At 49.7% G+C, this 22,879-nt stretch overlaps 7 protein-coding genes across 7 annotated transcripts; 5 read left to right on the top strand and 2 right to left on the bottom strand.

Moving 5' to 3' along the window:
• Positions 1-636: 636 nt before the first annotated feature.
• PSV08DRAFT_176243 (cytochrome P450) lies at positions 637-2,382 on the top strand (the record flags this gene model as incomplete). The annotated part of the gene is made up of 5 exons (XM_014223753.1): positions 637-849; positions 898-1,026; positions 1,078-1,162; positions 1,212-1,865; positions 1,940-2,382. The coding sequence occupies 5 exons, from the start codon at positions 637-639 to the stop codon at positions 2,380-2,382; spliced, it is 1,524 nt and encodes a 507-aa protein (XP_014079228.1).
• Positions 2,383-4,093: 1,711 nt separating this feature from the next.
• PSV08DRAFT_369557 (major facilitator superfamily domain-containing protein) lies at positions 4,094-5,592 on the top strand (the record flags this gene model as incomplete). The annotated part of the gene is made up of 3 exons (XM_014223752.1): positions 4,094-4,350; positions 4,408-5,120; positions 5,177-5,592. The coding sequence occupies 3 exons, from the start codon at positions 4,094-4,096 to the stop codon at positions 5,590-5,592; spliced, it is 1,386 nt and encodes a 461-aa protein (XP_014079227.1).
• Positions 5,593-7,528: 1,936 nt separating this feature from the next.
• Positions 7,529-10,047, bottom strand: PSV08DRAFT_33141 (uncharacterized protein). The gene is made up of 7 exons (XM_014223751.2): positions 9,810-10,047; positions 9,720-9,758; positions 9,600-9,659; positions 9,177-9,543; positions 8,538-9,125; positions 8,405-8,489; positions 7,529-8,344 (listed from the first exon to the last, which is right to left on the bottom strand). The coding sequence occupies exons 1-7, from the start codon at positions 9,997-9,999 to the stop codon at positions 7,550-7,552; spliced, it is 2,124 nt and encodes a 707-aa protein (XP_014079226.1). The 5' UTR covers positions 10,000-10,047; the 3' UTR covers positions 7,529-7,549.
• A 1,473-nt stretch (positions 10,048-11,520) lies between these two features.
• PSV08DRAFT_408430 (uncharacterized protein) lies at positions 11,521-14,910 on the top strand (the record flags this gene model as incomplete). Its single annotated transcript, XM_014223750.1, has 2 exons — positions 11,521-12,765; positions 12,970-14,910. 2 exons carry the CDS (start codon positions 11,521-11,523, stop codon positions 14,539-14,541), a joined length of 2,817 nt encoding a protein of 938 aa, XP_014079225.1. The 3' UTR covers positions 14,542-14,910.
• PSV08DRAFT_198492 (uncharacterized protein) lies at positions 14,824-16,614 on the bottom strand. Its single transcript, XM_014223749.2, has 3 exons — positions 15,866-16,614; positions 15,452-15,807; positions 14,824-15,399 (listed from the first exon to the last, which is right to left on the bottom strand). Exons 1-3 carry the CDS (start codon positions 16,344-16,346, stop codon positions 15,298-15,300), a joined length of 939 nt encoding a protein of 312 aa, XP_014079224.1. The 5' UTR covers positions 16,347-16,614; the 3' UTR covers positions 14,824-15,297.
• Positions 16,615-16,752: 138 nt separating this feature from the next.
• On the top strand, positions 16,753-17,984 carry PSV08DRAFT_281009 (nucleophile aminohydrolase). Its single transcript, XM_014223748.2, has 4 exons — positions 16,753-16,918; positions 16,979-16,998; positions 17,070-17,120; positions 17,171-17,984. Exons 1-4 carry the CDS (start codon positions 16,875-16,877, stop codon positions 17,893-17,895), a joined length of 840 nt encoding a protein of 279 aa, XP_014079223.1. The 5' UTR covers positions 16,753-16,874; the 3' UTR covers positions 17,896-17,984.
• Positions 17,985-18,159: 175 nt separating this feature from the next.
• PSV08DRAFT_360516 (uncharacterized protein) lies at positions 18,160-22,879 on the top strand. The gene is made up of 7 exons (XM_014223747.1): positions 18,160-18,365; positions 18,415-18,463; positions 18,526-18,778; positions 18,828-18,978; positions 19,025-19,891; positions 19,954-20,172; positions 20,247-22,879. The coding sequence occupies exons 1-7, from the start codon at positions 18,199-18,201 to the stop codon at positions 22,819-22,821; spliced, it is 4,281 nt and encodes a 1,426-aa protein (XP_014079222.1). The 5' UTR covers positions 18,160-18,198; the 3' UTR covers positions 22,822-22,879.

Here is a 22,879-nt window from a genome sequence, read left to right as displayed (position 1 = left end):
TGTATATATTAAAGCGGGTCGCCCCGGTGTTAGTGTATCGGAGGTGAAAAGTTCCAGTCACCTACCTCTTCGTCAACGATAAATTCGGAGATAAAACTGCCGAGCTCCGACTGCGTGAAGCCTACGCGTACTCTATTCTTACTGTATAATTATTATTACAGCTAGCACATAAAGAGTTAATATACTTATCTAATCTTGTCATGAGTAGGTGTAGCATCATAGTAGCGTTAATATTTTATAGTAAAAATGGCTCGTTTTTGTCGACAACACCGCTTGGTCTTGGTTCTCCTGTTTCACCGACCGATTTCGAGCTTGCATGGTGTGAGCCGATGAGAACGCGGAAGTCTTGATCCTTGCCTTTGAGTTATTATGGAAGTCTATGGATTCTGTATGGACAGGGTCCAGCACGTTTGTAGGACGCATGCCTGTCTACTGTATCGGTTATCCTAATATAACGAACAACCTCGTACGACGACAACAACCAATGGAACCGCAAACCGATTTCTGCCGTAAATTCCGACATCTCCGGAGCCCGGTAGACCCAGTGAATGATTTTTTCTTGGAAAAATGTACTATAAGTACGGTGATTACTGTATTAGTACTTTTCTCCTTCGATACAATTTCACCTCCTTCAAGATGGATAGTCAAATCTCCTCAGACTCGGCGCACATCGCGCAAGTTACCACAGTATTTGCTCTGGTCATTGCATTTCTTACGTTTCTCCCAAAGCTCAGCCTGCAATTCAAGTTATCAAAATTGCCATTGTTCGGCCTGGCCACAAACAATGACAAGCAACGAGCCTATTTCCTAAAGTATTGCAAAGACCTGTATCGCAAAGGCTACAAACAGGTAAATGCGACCTCTCGTCTGCATAGATGACAACTCAGAAGGTGGTAGTTCACGAAATCTGTTTACCGCATGGCAGCAGATGATGACATGCAATTTGTGGTCATACCACCCAAGTTTTTACCCGAACTGAACAAAATCCCTGACGATGTTGTGGATCTTCCTGGAGCTGTTAACAAAGTATGAATCTGTCATCTTTCAATGGCTAGATCAGATGCTGAGATTACATAGATGTTCGAAGGTCACTATACCAAACACGAAACCAACTACCCGATTTTGGTGCACAGTATAAAGGCTGATCTTACACCTTCATTAAGTATGAGAGTGCACTACTGCATCAGACTTGCCGCTTACCTAAAAGACAGAACGTCTCAGCGAGCATATTACTAACGAGATCGATAACTCCATGCAACGGTTCTTGCCTGCTTGCGAGGACTGGACTAAACTGGTGATATACGAAAATGTAACAAACATTATAGCTCAGGCATCTGGCCGCCTATTCGTCGGACCAGAATATTGCCGCGACCCTGAATACGTTGACATTGCAGTCAATTTCACAAACGAAACAACTACTGCCGCTTTCGCAGTCAAGAGTTGCAGTAGATGGCTTCGCCCATTCAAAGCAACTCGCCTCCCCGAGGTCCAGCAGCTTCAGGATAGATTCAAACGGGCTACCAAGTTCTTTGAGCCTATCATCAACCAGAGACAAGACCCAAACAACAAGTCTGACGATATGTTGCAGTGGATGATGGATCGCTGTAAATCAAGCATGGATCTTCCGTCGCTGATAAGGCAGCAGCTTACTCTTACTGTCGCATCTATCCACACTACCGCTATGACAACCACCAACAGTCTATTCAGTCTCGCGGCAATGCCAGAGTACATCAAGCCACTTCGTGAGGAGATTCAGACCGTCCTGGAAGACAATAACGGGAGCCTCACACCACGTGCTCTTCAGCAACTAGTCAAGCTGGACTCTTTTATCAAAGAAGTTGGCCGCTGGTACCCTTTTAGCATCAGTAAGTTTTTCTTCCTTTGCCCAGGAATACTTAGTAGCAATTTAGCAAAAAACAAAACAAAGAAAAACTAACAGCCTTCCCCCACCCACCAGCTTCCTTTGCTCGCTACGTTCACAAGCCCTTTGTGCTCTCCAACGGCCAACACATCCCCGCCGGCGTGATGATCGAAGTACCCTCCGACGCCGTCAGCTTCGACTCGACCCTTTTCACCAACCCCGACGAATTCGACGGCTTCCGCTACTACAAGATGCGTGAAAACTCCAGCACGGGCGAGCTAGCACGCTCGCAGTTTGTCTCTGCAAATGAGCGCGATATGCTGTTTGGATACGGCAAGCATGCGTGCCCGGGCCGCTTCTTTGCAGCCAATGAGATTAAGACGGTTCTGGCTAGGATGATTATGGATTATGATATTGTGATGCCGGATGGGCGCAAGGAGCGGTACGAGCCGATTCAGGTGGATAGGCAGGTTGTGCCGAATCCGAGCAATTCGCTGCTTCTGAAGCGCCGGAAGATTTGAGCGGGGGAGCTGGTGTGTAGAACTTGGTGTCGGCAGTGTGAGAGATTGGTCCGATGTGTATCAGACTGGTTGTTTTGTTCCTTGCATTGTCTTGTTTATGAGTCGGATTCAATCAGATGAGAGTAAGTTTAGATTAGCTGAAGAACGGGTTGGATCACCGGATGGAGTTAGGCTTGGATTGCGTGCATATAGTAGCCTCATGGATCCATTGATCCGATTCTGTAGATCGATTCGTCCGTCGACCGCAATAGAATTTACTTTGTTCAAACTTATCCTAAGGTCCCATATTAACGAATTCAATCGATTTTTCGGTTGCATTTTGTTTGGAAGAATCAATGTTAGCGGTTAAACTGTTGAAGAGTGAGTAGTTTGAGGAGTGAGCATCCCCAAACCTTAACATCTTCCATCTTTCGTGTCTACTCATAGCAGTGGCTTGGATTACTTCCTAGGTGTTTTGGTCTCGTTCCAGGTTTTTACGCACTCTCCCCTTCCCCTTCTATTTACGAGTTGACTTTTTGTATATCTATCTGCTACATAGCGCACCAGATTAACTAATCTAGAAAAAATAGCAGGCCACACCCTAACTTGGCGGAATGGGTTTTAAAAAAGTAAATGTTACAGTCAGAGTAAAAGGATATAGGTAAGCATTTACATCAGCGAAACTCTGCTCTTAAACCTTAAAAGGTAGTTTAGTAATACTCTCATAAATATGTAGTCTACATTTCTCAACCGGGATTCGCCTATTAGGCACACCTTCATTAGGTACTATAACCAAATCATGGATGTTTACTCTTTTTGCATTTGGCTTTATGGCAGAGGACACAGTAGTAAGAACACATCAGAAGAGAGAGGATACCAGGACAATATATATTATGCCATCAAGTATTCTATCTCTTTTAAAGATCCCGAAGCGTATTGTGTACGAAGAGTTTACGAATTTCGTCAATCCAAGTTTGTATCTTTGGTAGGAAACCCGAGTAGGGTATGTGTATGAGAGGAAACACCAGTGTGCCCGACATAGGGAACTTGTTGCAAAATAAAGCACCCAGTATTCCCAAACCGTCAGCCGATTTCTGTAGCTGAGTTTATAATAGATTTCCCTCTGTGTGACAAGTAATCGTCATAGGCATAAACTCTGCATCTCGGAGATAAATTATGTGTTTCGGCCATCGGCCATCGGATCTCGGAGGACTAGGTGGTGACGGGCGAACATGGTGAGTTTCTTGTAATCCCCACCAGTAACCGCCATACGAGAATCGGAGATATCACTTCGGCCCCGACACGTTCCACTCACACTCCCCTATTCAAAAGCTACTGCGCTCGGTAAACTCTGATATGTGGAGTTGTAGTTACAATAACAAAGGAGCCGGATCCGAACGGATGAGTGCACGCAATCTCCATGGGTAAAAGCGAATAACCATATTTCCATTTAATATATATACCCTCCTTCGATCTGAATCCCTCTACCAATCTGTATACCCCACAATAGACCCCCTTGCAGATCTACTTTAAATTTTCCTACATCTACATTCAGCTCCCCTGCCGTAATCTTCACACTAATAGCATACCGCTCAGCCTTTGCTTTTGTTCTGGGAGTTGGTCCGTACAGAGAAGTGAGCTTCTTGTTTTTGCAACACCTTGAGCCGTGAAAACTGACTTAACGTTGGATAGTCTTCACAACACACCAAACATGGCATCAACACATGCTGCAATGTCATCTGACGAGAAACAAAGTCATCTGCCACCCTCCTCATCCTCTTCTTCAAATACGGTGCAGGATGCTATTGACCCTTCAGCGAAGGAGCAGCCTCCTGGCGACGGCATAACCGCAACCGATGACGGCGGAGCGGCGCTGGAGGCTGCGCAACCAGAGCAGCCTAATCCGAATGCCGTCCCTCCGCCACCCAACGGCGGTACTTTGGCTTGGTTGCAGGTTCTTGGTGGATTCTTCCTCACATTCAATGCATGGTATGAGACGACCCTTTGCACTTGGACCAAGAAACCACTTTGCTAACTCCAGATCAGGGGTATCACCAATACATTTGGATCATACCAGGCATACTACGAAACAAATATGCTCAAGAGTTCAAGTTCATCCGACATCGCCTGGATTGGATCTGTTCAAGCCTACCTTATGCTGGTAACAGGCACCCTAGCCGGACCCATCTACGATGCCGGATACCTCCGCGCCCTTTTGCTCGTCGGATCCTTTATGATTGTCTTTGGCCACATGATGCTGTCACTTTGCCATCAGTACTGGCAAGTCCTGCTATCTCAAGCTTTCTGCGTCGGCATTGGCGCAGGTTTGGTCTACGTTCCCAGTGTCGCTATCCTTTCCACCTACTTCACCACCAGGATCGGGGCGGCCATTGGCATAGCGGCTTCAGGCTCCTCCCTGGGAGGCGTCATCTACCCAATCGTCTTGCACAGGCTTCTTCCACGGATCGGATTCGGATGGGCCACTCGCGTGCTGGGCTTCATGATGCTAGGCACGCTGATTATCCCAAACATCGTGTTGCGCATCCGCGTTCTTCCTCCTCAAACACGCACTCTATTCGATCTCAGGGCGTTTTTGAATCCCCCGTACTCATTTATAACCTTTGGCTTCCTGTTGGGTTTCGCCGGACTCAATGCACCCTTGGTTTTTGGCCAAATCTTTGCAATTTCGCAAAAGATTACTAATGAGGATCTTGGGTTTTATCTCATCGCCATTTTGAACAGCACTTCGCTCTTTGGCCGTTAGTAACCTTTCCTCCAACACTTTGCATCGTTTTTTGCTGACACAATATCTTAGGTATTCTGCCGAATCTCCTGTCGGATAAGATTGGCCCGTTCAATGTCATCATACCATGCGTTCTCATGTCTGCGATTCTCTGCATACTCTTCTTGACCGTCACAACCTCGACCGGCATTATCGTCCTCATGGCGTTCTATGGTTTCTTTTCCGGAACCTTTGTGTCATTGCCTTCGACGATTATCATCTACATCAGCGGCAATACTAAACACAAGATCGGTACACGCCTGGGCCAGGCTTTCTTCTTCTGTGCGATTGGTATATTGATTGGTACACCTATTGGCGGCCAAATTCAGAAGCACAAGGGCTATGAAAACCTGTGGATCTTTGGAAGTTGCTTATTATTTGCATGCGCGGCCTTCATTCTTGTCGCGAAGTTTACTTGGGAGGGATTTAAACTGAAGAAGACAAACTAAGGTGTTTACGCTATTACGCAGGGAAAATGGTTCATGTCATAAAATAGGTTTTACAGCATTAATATAACAGAGTATTGTTCAGTCATCTCCTAGGAGCAAAAGCGAAGTTATTGTTGTTTAGTAGTTTCATACTACCTGTCTACAAATGGCCCCATGGGGTTGGCAGTATTTCTTCCTCGACATCTGAAATCCTTGCTTCTTCGACGCGTGATTCCGCTCCACGAGTCTTTTCACTACGCGCATCTGTCGCTGCCCTACTTAACACATCCGTTTCGCTCGACTTTCCCGCATCATGCTCATTGCCCGACGAGATCTGCTTCCAGCTTCGAAATCATCTGCCATTCGGTATAGAGTTGGGTTTTACAATACCAACGCCCCAGACCGGGGCGTTGGATCCATACGAACGGTATCGCGAGGTGGTTGATGAGAAGAAACCGTCGGGCAGGATACGCCCAAGCAACATGCGGATTGCGGGAAGGGAGAGGCAAGCGAAACAGCATGTAAGCTCGATTACTGTTCATATGGTGATGGGAACGTAGTTCCAAGTGGGGTCGATTGTAGTCTTGAAGGCCATGATTGTGTGTAGACGGACTATGGTGGCTATGCACCCACTTTTGTTTTTGTTAGTTTGCCCACTTGTCCCGGAATGAAACAATGGGAAATACGTACAGTGTTCCAATAGCGAACATGATGCCACCATTATTTTGCGCCATCTCGTCATATTCAGCGTCCGACTGCATGCCAAAGGAAAAATCAGCAGTGCAACATCCTGAGCAATCGCCGATGCACTGTTCGCGTATGCGATGGCATTGATATCCGTGCACTTGGCGTTCTTGATATCGCGGTCCCAGAATGCGTTTACAGAGTTACAATTGAAGATTGTGAGGAAGATCAGAATCAAAGTGTTGATGGTGATCCAGCCCAAGAGCACCAAGGATCCCAGTTGAGCGCCTGGCGATGGGAAGACCTCTCTGTACAACAATGCCAGGGATATTTTGGTAAGTCCAAGTACAAATGCTCCGACCCTGAATCAGACATTACGCGCGGCTCTGATTGATGGATGAACCAAAAGTCAGTCTGCCAGGTTCTGGTGGCGAGCAAGTCTTTCTTTGGCCACTCGCGTGCGGGGAAGCAACGAATAAAACTATGTATTTGTAAAACAATTCGCCAAACCTCTTATAGTACAGCAAAAAAAAATATGCCCCAAGCGAAGGTGCGAATACTTTGATGAACCTCTTCTTCAGAGCGTTCTAATGAGCGTATCGAATAAACGCGAGGTGGGGATGTAGCGTCTTCTTAGCATGAAGCGGCATCTCCACGACACTAGATTGATCGGCGCAAACCTTATTCCTCCGAATTCTCAAGAGGCAAATTGCCTTGTGTTAATACCGTTTTCAATGATGGGGCTACCGAATTAGGAGGGCAGCGTGATGGTTCTGGACAATCTTGTATGAGGTTCACTGCCACTGCATGATATATACCTCGAACGTCGTGTTCTTTGCGTATATCAACGAGTAGCATTGAACAACATATGCCGGCCGGTAGTGTGATGGTACTGTGGATCTTCTCCTGACAAGGCGTGTCACGCTTAACGCCACCACTTGCCACTTATACCAAATAACCACATCAGGGTTGGTGTCCGCCGACGAAGCCGTGTCCCGATGTTCTACCAGCTGCCGGGTGGATCATCGTAGAACAGCTAAACTACCGTCTGGAAACGCGAATTTCATGACAGGGATGGCTAGTGAGCCCGGTGCAAACGTCAAAAATTAGCGGCATCAGGGCTGATCTACTCAGGCCAGAATAGGCTGACAGCGCTCTAAGCAGAATGCACAGTGTAATGCAGTGCTCTCTCGAGCATCCCTGGCAGGATATAGGCATTACAGTAACATACAGTAAAAGCAGTGTATGGTAGATAAAAAACTAGTTTCTATTTCTTCATCTATGCAAGATTATCCTATGTTTTTAGAATACGGGCAGCAAGTAAGATTGCGTCGCTGGTCTTTTGAACCCACTCCTGCGCTAGGTCGGCGTCTTGATCAAAGGTGATACTCTCTGTGATACCAGGAAACGTCACGGGAGCATATCCCGTATCTCGACCGGGAGCAAAGATAGTGTGTTGATAGAACTCCCGGGTAGGCAAGCCACCCTGGCTAGTGAACGCACGAGAGAAATCTCGAGCTTTGTGATTCTGAACGGTGATAAGTGCACTATCATTGGCGGCAACTGCATGATCCCGAAGAAGGACAAATTCCTTGGCCGAATTCTCAAACGTCGAGATGGCATTCGTCAGATTGTTGAGGTCAATTGTGAAGTTACTTGCACTGATATCCTCCTTCAGAGAACCAAGGTAGGTATTGAGCTCAGAGACGTAGTCGGCTGGCTCCAGAGGCACCACGGGATCAGAGACCATATGGTAAAGTAGAAGGGTTAGGAACTGACCCATGGCCTTGTGTGTAACAAAGCCTGGGTCGCCAAAGGTGGCCATCCAGTGATAAGAGTCGTAGTTGGAGTGGTAAGGGTAGACGGGGTCATTTGGTCCGGGACCAGCTCCCATGTCGATGGATGCAATACCACGGTGGAGGAAGGCAGTGTAATCACTTCCACTCCCGAGCACGCCAACCTCGCCGGATTCGTGCGTCCATACGTCGTACATGGTAAGGCTGGTCTCGTTGCGGTATGGATATACGACCTTCTTCATCAAAGAAGTAGCAATTGCATGGAGGTCAGGAGTTGCCGCAACATCGGGGATCTGAGAATTGGCCAAACATGTTAGTATGGCTTACGAATGCATTGTGAAATTGTTGCTTACCGGGCCGGAAACTGCTACATCGATATTAAGGTAGGAGACTGCGGCGTTCTTGAGCCATGGAATGTATTCTTCCATCCATTCGGTGCTGGACATGTAAGTTGAAGACACGAACAGTCACATGTGGCATGCATACCTTCCAACAAGACCATATTCTTCGGCATCCCAGCTGCAGAGTACGATGGTACGTAATGGCTTCCACCCAGTCTCTGAGAGTGCGCCAAATGCCTTGGCGAGCTCGACAAGAACAGCGGATCCAGAGTTGGGGTCAGCTGCCCCACCAACAATCCAAGCATCTCTGTGGTTCCCAACAATGACTACTTCGTCTTCATTGGTTCCATTGATGATACCAACGACATTCCAGATTGTACCATATGTGTCATTCATAACATTGGACATGGAAAGTGTAGCGCCCGATCCCTCACCGGTGTAGTATTCTACACCTGGAATAGCGCCAACCCAGCGTGTCCTGTTCACTTCAGTACCATTTGTACCGTGTCCGTTGAGAGCCAGTAGCAGAGGCTGTGCCTCAATCCAGGAGATGGGTAGACTGGGAATTTGGGGCAGAATGTTTTTGCGATCAGAGCGCGGCGAGTCTGGCTTGGAGACGTAGCCAGGCGTGGTTGGATCTCCTGGGTATGTACTTAAGAATTGAACTGATCCACGCTGGACGGTGGTAGGGTTTCTAGCACCGCCATGAGGGTAAGGAGCGACGCCTTTTGCCCTAGGAACTGTTAGCACAACAGAACATTAACAAGCTAGACATGTAATTTACTCGGTCATGTTGCCATCGTCACCAGGATCAGTGAAGATGACGGCTCCAATCATGCCGTGGTCCTGAGCATTCTTGACCTTGAGACCTCGAAAAGGGCCACCATACTTGGCCAAGGCAATCTTGCCCTCGAGTTCGACACCAAGCTCAATCAGACGATCGAAGTCGACTTGCTGGCCTCTACCAACGTAGACGTATTCTGCAGACGCATTGCCGGTAAAGGAGTAGCCGTGGAATACGGGCACACTGTTGGGATAGCTGGTAGTTGGGTCCTCTTCAAGTATAGCCTCTTTTAGACTAGGAGTGTATGTGCTCCCATTATTGTAGGTGAGCTTCAAGGAGTTTGAGACGGGATAGTTCAAGAATACGTCTGGAAAACTGTCAACTCATGTCTCGTTGCAAGGTTTGGGTCGAGGCTGTGCCTACAATATTCGTCCAAGCGTGAAGTGAAACCATAGTCGGACCATCTATCTGCCGTCCATTGTGCTTTGAAAATGAATTAGCTTTGTTTTGTTGAGGACACTGGCAAGGGTGGTGACTGCTTACCCATGGTTTTGTTCTGGCCAGCCAAGTGGGCGCCATGAGCTGCGAAGAGTTAGCAGTGCTGTGGTTGCGGGAGAGGCTTGCAACACGAACTATAGTAGTATGACCATTCAGATATGGAGAGGGAGTCGAAAGAATTGAGCAAGATCTCCTCATGTGGGGTCAAGGTGGGGGGAAAAGACGTCTGTCGTTTAACGTGCAGGTGGGAATGATGGTGGAAAGCACGTTCACGCTGGCAGGCCTGAGCGCCAATGGCCGCAAGTACCAAGAGGGATGGCCTCATGGTGTTGGCGGACTGAGTGAGGGGACGAGGATGGCACGTCTTAGTGGGACACAAAGTGTACCCAGCAATCCCTGCGTATCCGTGACTTTAAATACTTGCACATGGACATGACAAGCTTTGACACAGCAACGTCAACGATACCGTTGGGGGAAAAGATTCGGCGAAAGGCAGCGATTGGCGGTGACGTCGGATGCTGCAGCTTGCGAGTATTTGGTATCCAGGAATGCAGGTACTAGGAGACATGCGGGCAATTGACTAACTCAGGGTGGAAGGTCGCGGGGTGGGATATGCGCGAGGCAGCATCGACGTGCTTGGCCGGGAGGGATGACGATATCGGCTGTAGGACAGCCGGTCGGCTTCTGGAATCAAAAGGAGCATCTTCGATGAAGCGGGGGGTGCAAGGCGTCAGTAAGGCGGGCATGCCGGTGGCCGGGGCGTGAAAGTAAGTGTGTGTGTGTAAGAGAGAGAAAGTGTGTGTGCGCGCATGCATGTACTGACTGCTGTGTGGGGAAGGGCAGTGGGGATTCCCCATTCGTAACAACCATCTCTCTCTCTATCTCTTTGTCTCGCGCTTGTCTGCCGCAATCCCATGGAAACACAAGCACAAGGAACTGAGACATTGAAGCGGGTTAAATACTGCCTCAGACCATCATGGTATCATCTTACTGTGGCGTTGTGCAGCCACGGTCTTCGGTCATGGTACTGTGTGTCTGTGTGTTGTGTCTATCTGTATGTAAGTACTTGGTGTGTGTGGAGAAGGAACTAGAAACGGGCTGGGTCTAATCCTCTTTGGGACTAGCACGAGGCAAGTTTCGAATCATTGTATCAACGGGGATTGCGAGCTGTGCACAACCGAAGACTCTACTTATATGAGACAACACTGAACAGTGCTGTGCCATGTCAAGTTGCAGCATCAGGACCTCGCCACGTTCCCGTGACCATGCTTATCGTTTTATCTGCATCATGCATGTCGTGGGGTCGCATACACACCAAGGATTCAAGTATACATGCACAAGATAGTACAATGAATATGTACATCTAACCCTCCACAAGCCCCTGGACCCGACGTCCAAGACGTGTTCCTGAGCAAGCCAATCAAGCCCGCGGCACCGGTGCTTCTTTTTTGATTGAATGTTCACGAAAGGCTCGATACGGCATGTAGATCGCCGACATGCCATTGCATCAACTGCGTGCAAGTGCGTTGTTGGGGTCTTGGACTCTATTTCCGGCTCCCCCGACGCACCCACCACTTCCGTAGCGCCACAAGCCAGCACTGTACGTACACTCAGTCAACAAATACTCTGAGCTGCCGGCAGCGCAAACGTCTTGCTCGCATCACCGGTCGCAAACAAGACGGCCGGCACGCTCCAACAATCCTTGCCGTAGATAAACTGAGACGACGTTCCGTCTTGCGCGCCCCGTCCCAGTGGCCCAATCGCTACCGTACAGGAAGGACCCTTGTTTATAAGAGACCACCCGTTCACTCATTCACCCGCTTCACCACCGCTTGCAAGCGGCATCATGGACGCCTTTTCGTCCCCCGTGCGCTTGTTGCCACCACATACCCCCCGCCGAGTCCCATCGCCAGTCATGTCGCCCAGTGGCAGGAGAGGCCGCCTCCACGCCGGTTCAGAAGACGGCCGCCTTCGCGATCTGTCGCCCGAGACGACACTGCGCGCCTTTACCTACACCCCCGTGCCTTTCGACACTACGCGCGACGAATACAAAATCTTTGCCTGCATCGACACCCTCACCGCCGCCGAGAGAGACCTAGGCGCGCGCGTCGCCAAGGCCGCCCAACGCCTCAAGGCATGGTGCGCCGAAATTGAGCAGTGGGGATGGTCGGGCTCTTTCGAGGAGCCCAGCGCTCAATTGCGCGAACAGAAGCGCAAGAGCATCGAGTTGCGCATCAGGCAACACGTCGGCCGTCTCGACCTCGGTCTAGATCACGCCGTGCCGCCGCTTGAATATTGGGGCTCGCTGCTTTCAGTCGAGGTGGAGCAACACGAGGCGCGCCTCGACGAGATTGGCGACGAGATGCTCAAACTAGATGTTGAAGAGCTCAAGGAATACGTGCTGGATATGCATCCTGCTGCAAAGTCCAGGCCCTCTTCTGCCGGCTACGAAGCCACTCGCCAACACTACAAGGTCATGGATGACTTTTCCTTCCTCATCACCCAGACCCTGCTATCGGCCCTGCCACATCACACCAAGCTTAAAGAGCGCCTCAACACATGGACGGCCCGAGTCTCCATCTTGCGCGAGGCTCCTCGTTACATCAGCGACCTCGATACCGCGCAGAAGGCCATGCGCCTAGGATGGGACGCCATCGAGCCGCCAGCTGATCCCTCTGATCTTGCCTTTGCACAGTGGAAAGAAGCCATAGACACTATTTCCACCGTCCTTCATCAGAAAGTGAGCAGTTTGGGTAGGCGTTTGGACAGGATGCTCGACACACTTGAAGGTCGAGAAGATTGCTTGCCAGAACACTGGATAGACACTTTTGAGGCTACAGAGGCAGACTACGGGCGTTGGAAACATGAGTCCAGGAGGAGACTGATCGATGCCGAGGTACGCAGGCGAGCAGACGACTCAGCCGCACCAAAAAGCACACTTGCTACCACGCAGCATTTGTCTCCAGATCCCAGCTCGAGCGTAATTCTACACACAGACCATAATATCGATCAGTCCTCTTCAATCGCTGCAGCTCTTGTCAAATCCAGTGCCAGTGAAGCCGGGCACAAGGAGGCAAACTCTGATTCTACAGTGAACAGACCTCCAAGTCTCGTTTTGCAATCAGATGCACTCAGAAAGCCAGGACATTCTCTCGAGTCTATAGATGGGATTATTTCACCCAAGATACGCTCGGCAACATCCCCAAAAAACGCCCCTGCCTTGTCTCCTCGGCAGCACATGGCTCTCCTAGGTTACGATGCGCCGGCAGAAGATGATTCGCCTTTTGTATCTGAGAGCCCATCACACCCCTCGTCTAGCATACTTACAGGAAATGTCAACTTCGAGTCTGAGCCACTACCCTCTGACGACGAATCGGAATTTGATGAAGGCGATACTGTTGTGCATCACGTTCTCAACGAGAGCCCGGACCATGGTGCTGTCCAAGCCGAGTCCGAATCATTGTTTCCAGGCGACTCCAAAACAGATGACTCATCGGAAAGCCATGTGCAGCATTATCCCAAGGTCCTCGCGATCCCAGATATGCCAATCCTCACTGCCAAAGGTAGCCGCGATGATGCCGTCATTGACGCTCCCCAGACACCGCGTTCCTGGAGAGGAAGCCTTGGATCATTTTCCACAGACCTGTCTCCAGACTCAAGCCCTCACAGTACAGTAGAAGAGTCCCCATCAGTTCGCAACCCTACTACCCGTGAAATGAGGATGCCTCATTCTGAACTCAATGGTGCCATGCCAAAGCGGCGACTAGAACAAGGGTCAACCACTCTCGAACAACCCCCATCTAATGCACCATGGCCACCATCTCATTTCACCCACAAACCTGGCAACAGCGCAGAGGAACTGGAGCGTAAGATCTCTGATATCCTGACAACAATTCCAGCGCATATTAGGCTTACGTCAGGCCCCGGACCTAACGCCCCCGAAGTGAAACCAGCACGTGGTTTGACGGCGAAGGGAAGTCGTACGTATCTACGTGCAGCTCGTTCTGTGAGCAACTTCAAAGCACCCGAGCTCGTTCTGTCCCCTGCCAAGAGTGAATTTGATCTTCACAACGCCTCGTCTGGCCGTAGATCTGCAGCAGCAGCAAGAGGCGACAATGACATCAAGCTGTACCATCTTACCCAGCCAGGCAAGGAACAACCCGTCAAACTATTTATTCGTCGCGTAGGGGAGAATGGCGAGCGTGTCATGGTACGCGTTGGTGGTGGCTGGTCTGATCTCGGCGAATATCTGCGTCAATACGCTGAGCACCATGGCCGACGGACTGCAAGCGAGGGCAAATTCGAAGTGGTGGGGCTTGAGATTAAGAATCCAGATCAATCGCCTGGTCGCCCAGAGAGTGTCATGAGTAGGCGAGAGAGGCGCATCAGCGCTGGTTACCCGATTCCCAGTCCTTCCACCACCCCTGTCAAAGCCTCTGGTTTGGGCATGGGCATCTCTAGAGACCAGACGCCTCCGCGAATGCCCACTCTCCACGCTTCAACCCCGGACCGGGGCGAAGAGCCAGATGTACCCTCAACCACGTCGTCTCGTAGTTCGTGGCAAGGCAAAGAAGTCGGGCTCGCTGGCCCCACTTCCAAAAAGTTGGATCTCAGCGGTGACAAGCTGGTGTGGATCGAGGGCATGATGAAGCAGGCTCGCATCGTGAGCACCAATGCAATTCCAACCGATCGTCCCGTCTCGCAACGCGACGAGCGTCCACTCACAAGCGGTGGTAGTCGTCCAGGAAGCCGCGCGGGCCCCGGGGGAGCTCTGGGTGGCAAGAAGCCCGAATTCAAAGACTTGGGCAGAGTCGGCGGTACAAGGAGACTCTTCATGAAGGGCGGGAACCCCGCTTTTGGTGAGTAATGCGAGCGCCATTTTCCCAGGGCGCTGGCAGTGTATAAAATAAGGATATTTGATACCCCAGGGCTTTTTTTTCGGCACACTTTTCAATGGTTAGGTTATTGTCGTTTCCTGTTTCTTATCTTGGCGTCTAGCAAGCAAGAGTGAAGAGAGGCCGCTTGCTTTCGGTTTTTGGTTTTCGGTCCTTAATTTTTTCGAAGGCGGAGTCAACGGGATTATGATTAGAAGTGTATGCTTCATAGCACTGGGACAAAGGGGCTGGATTCACCGGAAGCCCTTGCTTATGGTTCACATTAACCATTGTTGTGGTCAACAATAATAATATTTGGTCTTTACTGATCTAGTCTTCTACTACACTCGTTCATATGGGGTATGACACGTTCTCCGATTTTGATGTCAAAAGAATTACGGGGCGTCTGTCCCCGTCAAAGCAAAGGAAAGCGATTCAAAATTGGACATGGATGTGCCAAAGGCCTGATGTCGTTCAAGCCATGGGAGGTGCCCCGAGGAGCTGGCGAGGCAGAACAAAATGAGTGCCAAAGGCAAGTAGCACCATGTTCCAAGAAGCCAGCTAGCACAAAACGTACAATGCTGATATGGATGTCATGGGCTGGGTTGATCTTCGCACGTAGACTAATCGACACAGTATTGAGGAATAACTTGTGGCAATTTAAGAAAGTGCGGATTGGGTCTGGAGAGGGCTCTAGGCCGAGGCAGGACACATGGTTGTTCAATCATACATGACGATTGCAACTGTAGCTACTCGTCCTCATCTTCGTCATCACCTTGGACATCCATGACGCGTTCGCCAGCCCTTTCGAGCGTTCGGCGACTCCAAGATCGAACACCCTTGTAAATTGCCTGTTCAGAATCAGTATGCATTTTCTTCACTTGATATAGTCCCAGCACATACCGTTAAGAAGGTGGCAACACCAACTAGAATGATGATCCAGCTGATCTGTTCATAGCGATCGCGACCCGTCGTACGACCTCGGGCGCCTCCTCCAATCCTAAAATAACTGAGTGGACTAGCAAGCAGAACTTTCAAGAAGCCAAGAACGCCCATGCTTGCAAACCCTTTTGCAAAGTGCTCATACCAAGTAGATGATTCGTCTTCGTAGTAGTAAGAATAATCAGAAGCTGAATGTCCAGACCAGGGAAACAGCACACTCCAGGGGTCAAGATACAAGTTGATGATGGGGTCGGCAACAAACCCTAGGACGAAGATGACGGAAAACAGTATGAGGACGGTCAAACCAACCTGAGCAGCTAGCGAGATTGTTAGCTTTCATTGGTGAATAAGGGGGGAATGGCTAGTAAAACATACAAACACTGCCAATAATCCGGCCGACACCCAGACGCGCCAGGCGATACCTGAAGCCACAGGTCGGACATTGCCAGTAGTTTCTGCGACCGTAGCTGGGGTCTGCATGCCTCCAGGCTTGCAAGCACGCGTCATGAACATACTTGGATGAGCCCTTACACAGGCACGGGCGGATCAGGCGGCCAGTCTCATCTTCGTAAGACACATTGGAAGACTGTAAGAAGCCAGGTAGGTTTGGCGAAGGGACGTTGAACGTCGGCTGGACCGTCTCGAGACATATTCTGCACTGTCTGGGGGGCCAGTGCGTGCGTCTGGAACCACGCGGTTGCGCTGACGAATTTGGGCCGCTTGCAGATTCACCAGTGTGCTGTTCCCGCGAGGATGTATCTGCAGAGGCGGCGCCAGACTGTGAAGGCTCATGCTTAGGTACGTCATCTGGCCAGTACCATCCCGGCATGGGCTGAAAGCCAGAGGATGAAGACATGGGGGGCAGGTGGGTATGGTATCAAGGCTGGGAGGTGAGCTTAGTCTGACTCTTACCAGGGAGGAAGCACGCAAGTGAACATGAAGAGGGCGAGGGGGATCAATCAAGAAGCCGCGGGGAAGACATTCGCCAACTCAAATGTCCCGGTAATACGGATCATGTTCCGGCACAGCCGCGTCTTCTGGCGCACAGCGGGGGGTTGCGCGGGCTGTGGGGACACGGTGGCAGGCGGCTGCAGACGGTTTTGGTGATTCGAAGACACAGTTCTGGAAGGCGGGAGAATTCAGAGTTGCAGCTTTGCTCTTTGGTCGAAGAGGCCGGAGCTATGGTAAAGCCGAACGCCGGCCTTGGCACGTCTGCAACGAAGCTCTGGGTAGCCTGGAGCTCTAGTGGCAGCTCGCCGTTCACTGCGAGCGCCGTCTCTCCACCCCCGCTGCCCGACAACGACAACGACAACAACGACGACTACTACAGCATTACCATCCACGCTGGAACTGAGCCTGTCGGACCACAACCCCCTTAGTCGCCATGGCGGACAGATACTCCTTCTCCCTCACCACCTTCTCACCCAGGTAAACTATGCACTGCGCTACCGCCTGCACATATGCCATGGTCACTGACAGTTCGTGCAGCGGAAAGCTGGTCCAGATTGGTATGCCGCCTTGCACGCACGCTCCCAGTGTTGCAATGTAAATCATTGTTCGTGTTCTGACTTTACAACAGAATATGCTTTGAATGCCGTCAATCAGGGCGTTACCTCACTAGGAATCAAGGGTATGTCTTTCCTCCAACAGCCATGCAACGCCACTGACTAACTGCTGTAGCCACCAATGGCATCGTCCTCGCAACGGAAAAGAAATCGTCATCACCGCTCATTGACTCGCAATCCTCGTCCAAGATCAGTCTCATAACGCCTAATCTCGGCATGGTCTACTCAGGCATGGGCCCCGATTATCGCGTCCTTGTCGACAAGGCACGCAAGGTCTCGCATACTGGATACAAACGTGTCTACAACGAATACCCACCAACGAGGATATTAGTCCAAGACGTGGCGAGGGTCATGCAGGAGGCTACGCAATCAGGTGGTGTCCGGCCGTACGGCGTCAGTCTGCTTATTGCGGGTTGGGATGATGGAATTGAGCCCGAGGCCGAGGCCAAGAGCGACGAACAGACGAGTGAAGAGAAGAAGAAGGTCAGTGGCAAGACGGGCGGTATTCTCAAGGGTGGGCCCAGTCTATATCAGGTCGATCCTAGCGGCAGCTACTTCCCCTGGAAAGCAACGGCCATAGGCAAGAGTGCAACGAGTGCAAAGACATTCTTGGAAAAGCGATACACGGACGGTCTGGAGCTTGAGGACGCGATCCACATTGCCCTCCTCACCCTCAAGGAGACGATAGAAGGAGAGATGAATGGTGAGACCGTCGAAATAGGCATCGTTGGACCACCTGAGGAGAGATTACTTGGCGTAGAGGGGGTAGAAGGTGCTGTCGGCCCACGCTTCAGGAAGCTGAGTCCCTCCGAGGTCGAGGACTACCTCACCAATCTGTAGATGGCTAGACGCCTTGCCGCACCACCCCTGCCGAGTTATGACCAAAGGCATGAAGCGACTTATGTAGTATTTACGAAAATGATGCCCCACAATACCCATGTGTTCTTTGTCTCTGCCTGCTGTTAGTTGATGGCGCATTTCCCTGCCGAAGGATTGGTCAAAGCACAATGCGTCACATGTTGGCTATTTACCTTGTGCGACACACCTGCACGTCGCAGGTCAGCCAACATCATTACCGCGAACACGTCCCAAGACCTACCCCCCAAGGATACAACTATCGCCGCTATCGTTAATTTAGTACTTATGCTGCCTATGGACTCGCCAATTCACAATGGCGACGACGGTCTAACCGTTGCTGTTACTCCGGACGAGGTGTTCCATCTGCGGGGCTACCAGGCTGAAATGATTGCGGAGAGTATGAAAGCCAACATCATTGTTGTCATGGATACAGGTTCTGGAAAAACGCATATGTAGGCTGCCCACTTTGTTTTTCAAGACCTGTAGTTAATAGGCTAGCAGAGCTATCGAACGTGCGCGGGCGGAACTGGAGATGTGCAAGCCCGACAAGGTGCGGATACTACCTATCTACCACTAAGTCCCACTACGCTAGACTACATCTCACCTATTCAGCTTGTCTGGTTTCTTGCACCCACAGTCGCGCTTTGCGAACAGCAGTATGAAGTGTTCCAAGCCAACCTTCCTGGATATGGTCATCTGCTTCTCTGCGGAAGAGACGTTGAGCTATGGACGACACAAAGCGTCTGGAATAATGTTTTTCAACACAATGTCAGAATCGTCATATCAACGCATCAAATTCTACTTGATGCACTCACACACGGATTTATGAGCCTCCAAAGGTTGGCTTTACTCATATTCGATGAAGGTCCGTCGCCTACTCTCAAAGAAGACTGAGTTTCGCTGATGCATCCTAGCTCACCACTGTACATTGAAACATCCGGCTCACAAGATAATGTCTGATTTCTATACGCCTCAGCTAACCGACAGCACTTTCGCGTTACCTAAAGTGCTCGGCCTGAGCGCCAGCCCTGTCATGAGAGCAGCGGCTAACAAGCAAGGCCTAGAGTAATCTCTGCAACCCCACGGGTTTGTATCAGCTGACATCTACAAGGGCAATTGAACGAAACCTACAAGCGACAGTGAGAACACCAAAACTATACAGATCTGAGTTACTTCGCTCTGTCCACCGACCAGAGCTAATTCAAGTCAACTACACTCGAGATCCTTCCACTGGAAGTCCCTCGGTGTTGCTGTTCGCACTCAAGAATGCATGTGTGAATTATGACCTCATGGATGACCCATATGTCATTTCACTCTTGGAACAGCAGAGAAATGGGTACAATGTTTCTCGGCAGCTTCAGAAGCTCTGGGATAGCCGCAAGACTTACTGCTATGACCAATTGAAGCAGCTGGTATCAAAAGCCGAGGCAATGGCACAAGAGCTTGGAAACTCTGCTATGGAACATTACGTATATAAGTGCGTTAATGATTTCAAAAATCTGGTCCATGATCAGTCTTGTGACTTGTCCACCGATGAGAAGCGACATCTTTTGAAGATATTTCAACATCTCCCAACCCGGCATACCACAGGCATATCCAGTCCGATATTGGAAAGTCTTTCACACAAAGTGAACGTTCTCATTGACATCATAGTTGCTGAAGCCGTTACCAATTCGAACTTCACCAGCATTGTGTTTGTGGAGCAAAGAGTGTGGGTGGCATCTCTCGCCGAGATCCTCACTTCTCACCCACGCACGAAAGCTCTACTCCGTGTAGGCACATTTGTCGGCATGTCGCAGTCATCCCAGCACAAATCAAGTGTATTCAATTATGCAGACCCCAAAAACCAGCAAACCGTACTGGATGATTTCAAGGCCGGTATCATCAACCTTGTTCTAGCTACCAGTGTCTTGGAAGAAGGCATCGATATACCCAGCTGTCACCTTGTGGTGTGCTTTGAGGCTCCCAAAACTCTCAAGTAAGTCTCCTTGTACATAATACTGACAAAAGTACAAACTGACTTATTCTTTGCTATTTTAGAGGCTTCGTTCAACGACGTGGGAGAGCGAGACAACAGAGGTCGCGTTATTACATCCTCGTTCCGGACATGGGAGATGTTTACTCCGCAACATCTTGGCAATACCTTGAAGCTCAAATGAAGAAGGCATATGAAGACCATGAGCGTCAAACAGCGTTACGCTCCGAAGAAGAATGTATTGAAGAGTACGACTCACGATGCCTGAGAATTGAAACCACTGGGTAAGCATCGAGCTACTGTATCTTGAGAGCAAACAATCCCCAAATAGCCCACAAATAACTAACAGATATTTCAGTGCCTTATTGACGCTCGATAATGCCATGCAGCATCTATACCACTTTTGTGCCCGCCTGTCCTCCGGTACATATGTGGATGCCCGGCCAGAGTTTGATTTCACTAACATTAACGGTCAAATTTCTGCCAAAGCTTCGCTCCCTATTTCTGTCGATCTTACAGTGAGAACTGCCAACAGCTCCAGGACATGGAAAACAGAGCGGATGGCGCAAAAGGACGCCGCTTTTGAAGCGTACAAAACCTTGTATTTCGCTGGTTTGGTAAACGAAAACCTCCTCCCTGTAATAGAAGAAGATGGTGAACACATAGCACAGTATCAGACTCGTGACAACCAGCCTTCTCTGATACCGGTATCGCACACCATCGACCCCTGGCAAGTCATCGCTCGATATCACCAAACTGCTCTACTTGAGTGGCATAGCGCTTTGCTTGAGGTTACGACAGATGATGAGGAGTCTTTGCGATTGATCCTTTTTACCCCGTCATTTGTGCCTGTAATGCAAGGTGTATTGCTACATTGGAACGAAACAAAGCGCTATAGCGTGAAGAGCTCTCTGTTGAACAGCGTCATCCTGAAGAACTCCGAGCTTCAGCTACTGCGCTCTATTACTTGGAAAATGCTTCGTTCCATCTTTGGTGTTCATATGAAAGAAGACACTTGCGATTTTGTCTATCTGCTCACCCCTTGCAGTTCATCAGGCGGCGTTATGTCAACAGCTGAACTCTATCAGTGGGATGAGATGATTGGAAGCCAGAGGTCGGCAGTGGACCTTGTACTCCGCGGCAATGTTGACTTGAGGAGATGGGGTCTGGTAAAGCAACAAGGAGATATGCGACCATTTATTGCTAAAACCATCAGCTTACCAATGGTATCTCTGACTTTACAGAATGTCCAAGAAGTGTCCATTGAAGCAGTGCGTTTTCCAAAGCGTAGGGACTTTTTACATCCCGTCGTTGGGAGCGGAAATAAGAACGAAGCATACACCAGGACTGAAAGCCTTGCAATCACATCGTGCGTCGTCGACAATCTTCCAGCCTCGTACGCTATACTGGCATCCTTGTTTCCATCAATCACTCATAAGCTTGAAACATACATGGTAGCCAACACACTCAGAACAACCATTCTTCAGAGTGTTGACATCGACGTTTCTCATCTGCCTATACTTCTTTTGGCACTTACCCCATCTGCAACGGAAGGGGAAGAGAACTACCAGAGATTAGAATTTCTCGGAGATTGCATTCTCAAGTTTATTACTTCTCTCCATCTCATGGCTACTCATCTTCGTATGCCCGAGGGCATGTTGACAGGGAAGAAGGGTAAACTTGTCAGTAATGGTTATTTGGCGCGGGCTGCCTTGGCCAAAGGTCTTGATGGGTTTATTCTCTATAAACGCTTTACAGGTGCGAAGTGGAAGCCAAGATACGTCAGTCAGATGCTCTCTATCACGAACCCACCGACCAAGCAAGAGAGGTCTTCAAAATTGATCGCTGATGTCATAGAATCACTGATCGGTGCTTCATACGTTGTTGGTGGGTTCTCAAAAGCATTTGCATGTGTGAAAGCGCTGCTACCATTAGAGAACTGGATGCCCATCCCTCAGGCTAATGATACACTCTACAATGCCGCTCCTGAACAGGACTCCGTGGTGGGTGCAATTACGGTGGAGAATCTCGTAGGCCATGCTTTCAACAACAAGGCATTGCTTCTCGAAGCGCTCACGCACCCTACATTCCGCGGTCTCAATACATTTTGCTCGTACGAACGAGAAGAATTTCTTGGCGACGCAGTGCTTGACTACATTGTTTCGAAAAGACTCTATAGTCATAGACCAGAGCTCCCGCATTACAAAATGCACGGCATTCGAACTGCAATGGTCAACGCCTCGTTCCTTGCTTACAGTATGTTTGAGACAACTGTGGAAGAGGTATTCACGAACAAGGAAACATTACAACCTGAAGCTCACCAAAAAGCACTATGGCAGTTCCTTCGGTTCACAAGCCATGAACTTGTCACGTCACGAAATCTGGCCATACAACGACATTCTGAAGCCCGGATTCAAATTGCCGAAGCTCTTCAGCATGATGCCCGTTTTCCATGGCACGCTCTCTCGCTTACGGATCCGCCCAAGTTTCTCTCTGACATTGTCGAGAGCATGATTGGTGCACTCTACATAGACAGCCATGGGTCTTTGCCTGTTTGTGAAGAGTTCGTTCGACGCCTTGGCATTCTGCAGTGCCTGGAACGCATCCTGCGCGATGGAGTAGATTGTCTACATCCAAAGGAACGCCTGGGCATTCTTGCGGTAGACAAAAAAGTAAAGTATGTTCGTGTCATGAGTGATGGTGCAGGCGAAGAAGATGGGCCAAGCGGAGTTCATGACATGGGTTATAAGGTACAAGTCAGAGTTGGTGGTAAAGATGTCGGGGGTGTGGTAAAAGGGGTGAAGCGGCTGCAGACTGAGACTATCGCCGCGTGGAAAGCCATCGCAATACTTGAAGGATCTAATAACGAGGACGAGGACGAGGAGTTCTTCGATGCCGAAGAAGGTGGTGGTGGCATGCTGGATTTTGAGTAAGTATGCGAAGGTGTGGAGCAGATCAAATGTACTACCGAAATTAGATCATACATTTTAC

This window comes from Bipolaris maydis (genome assembly GCF_028858645.1).
Source record: "Bipolaris maydis strain C4 unplaced genomic scaffold PSV08scaffold_4, whole genome shotgun sequence".
Lineage (NCBI taxonomy): Eukaryota > Fungi > Ascomycota > Dothideomycetes > Pleosporales > Pleosporaceae > Bipolaris > Bipolaris maydis.
This window is presented reverse-complemented; position numbering and strand designations above follow the sequence as displayed.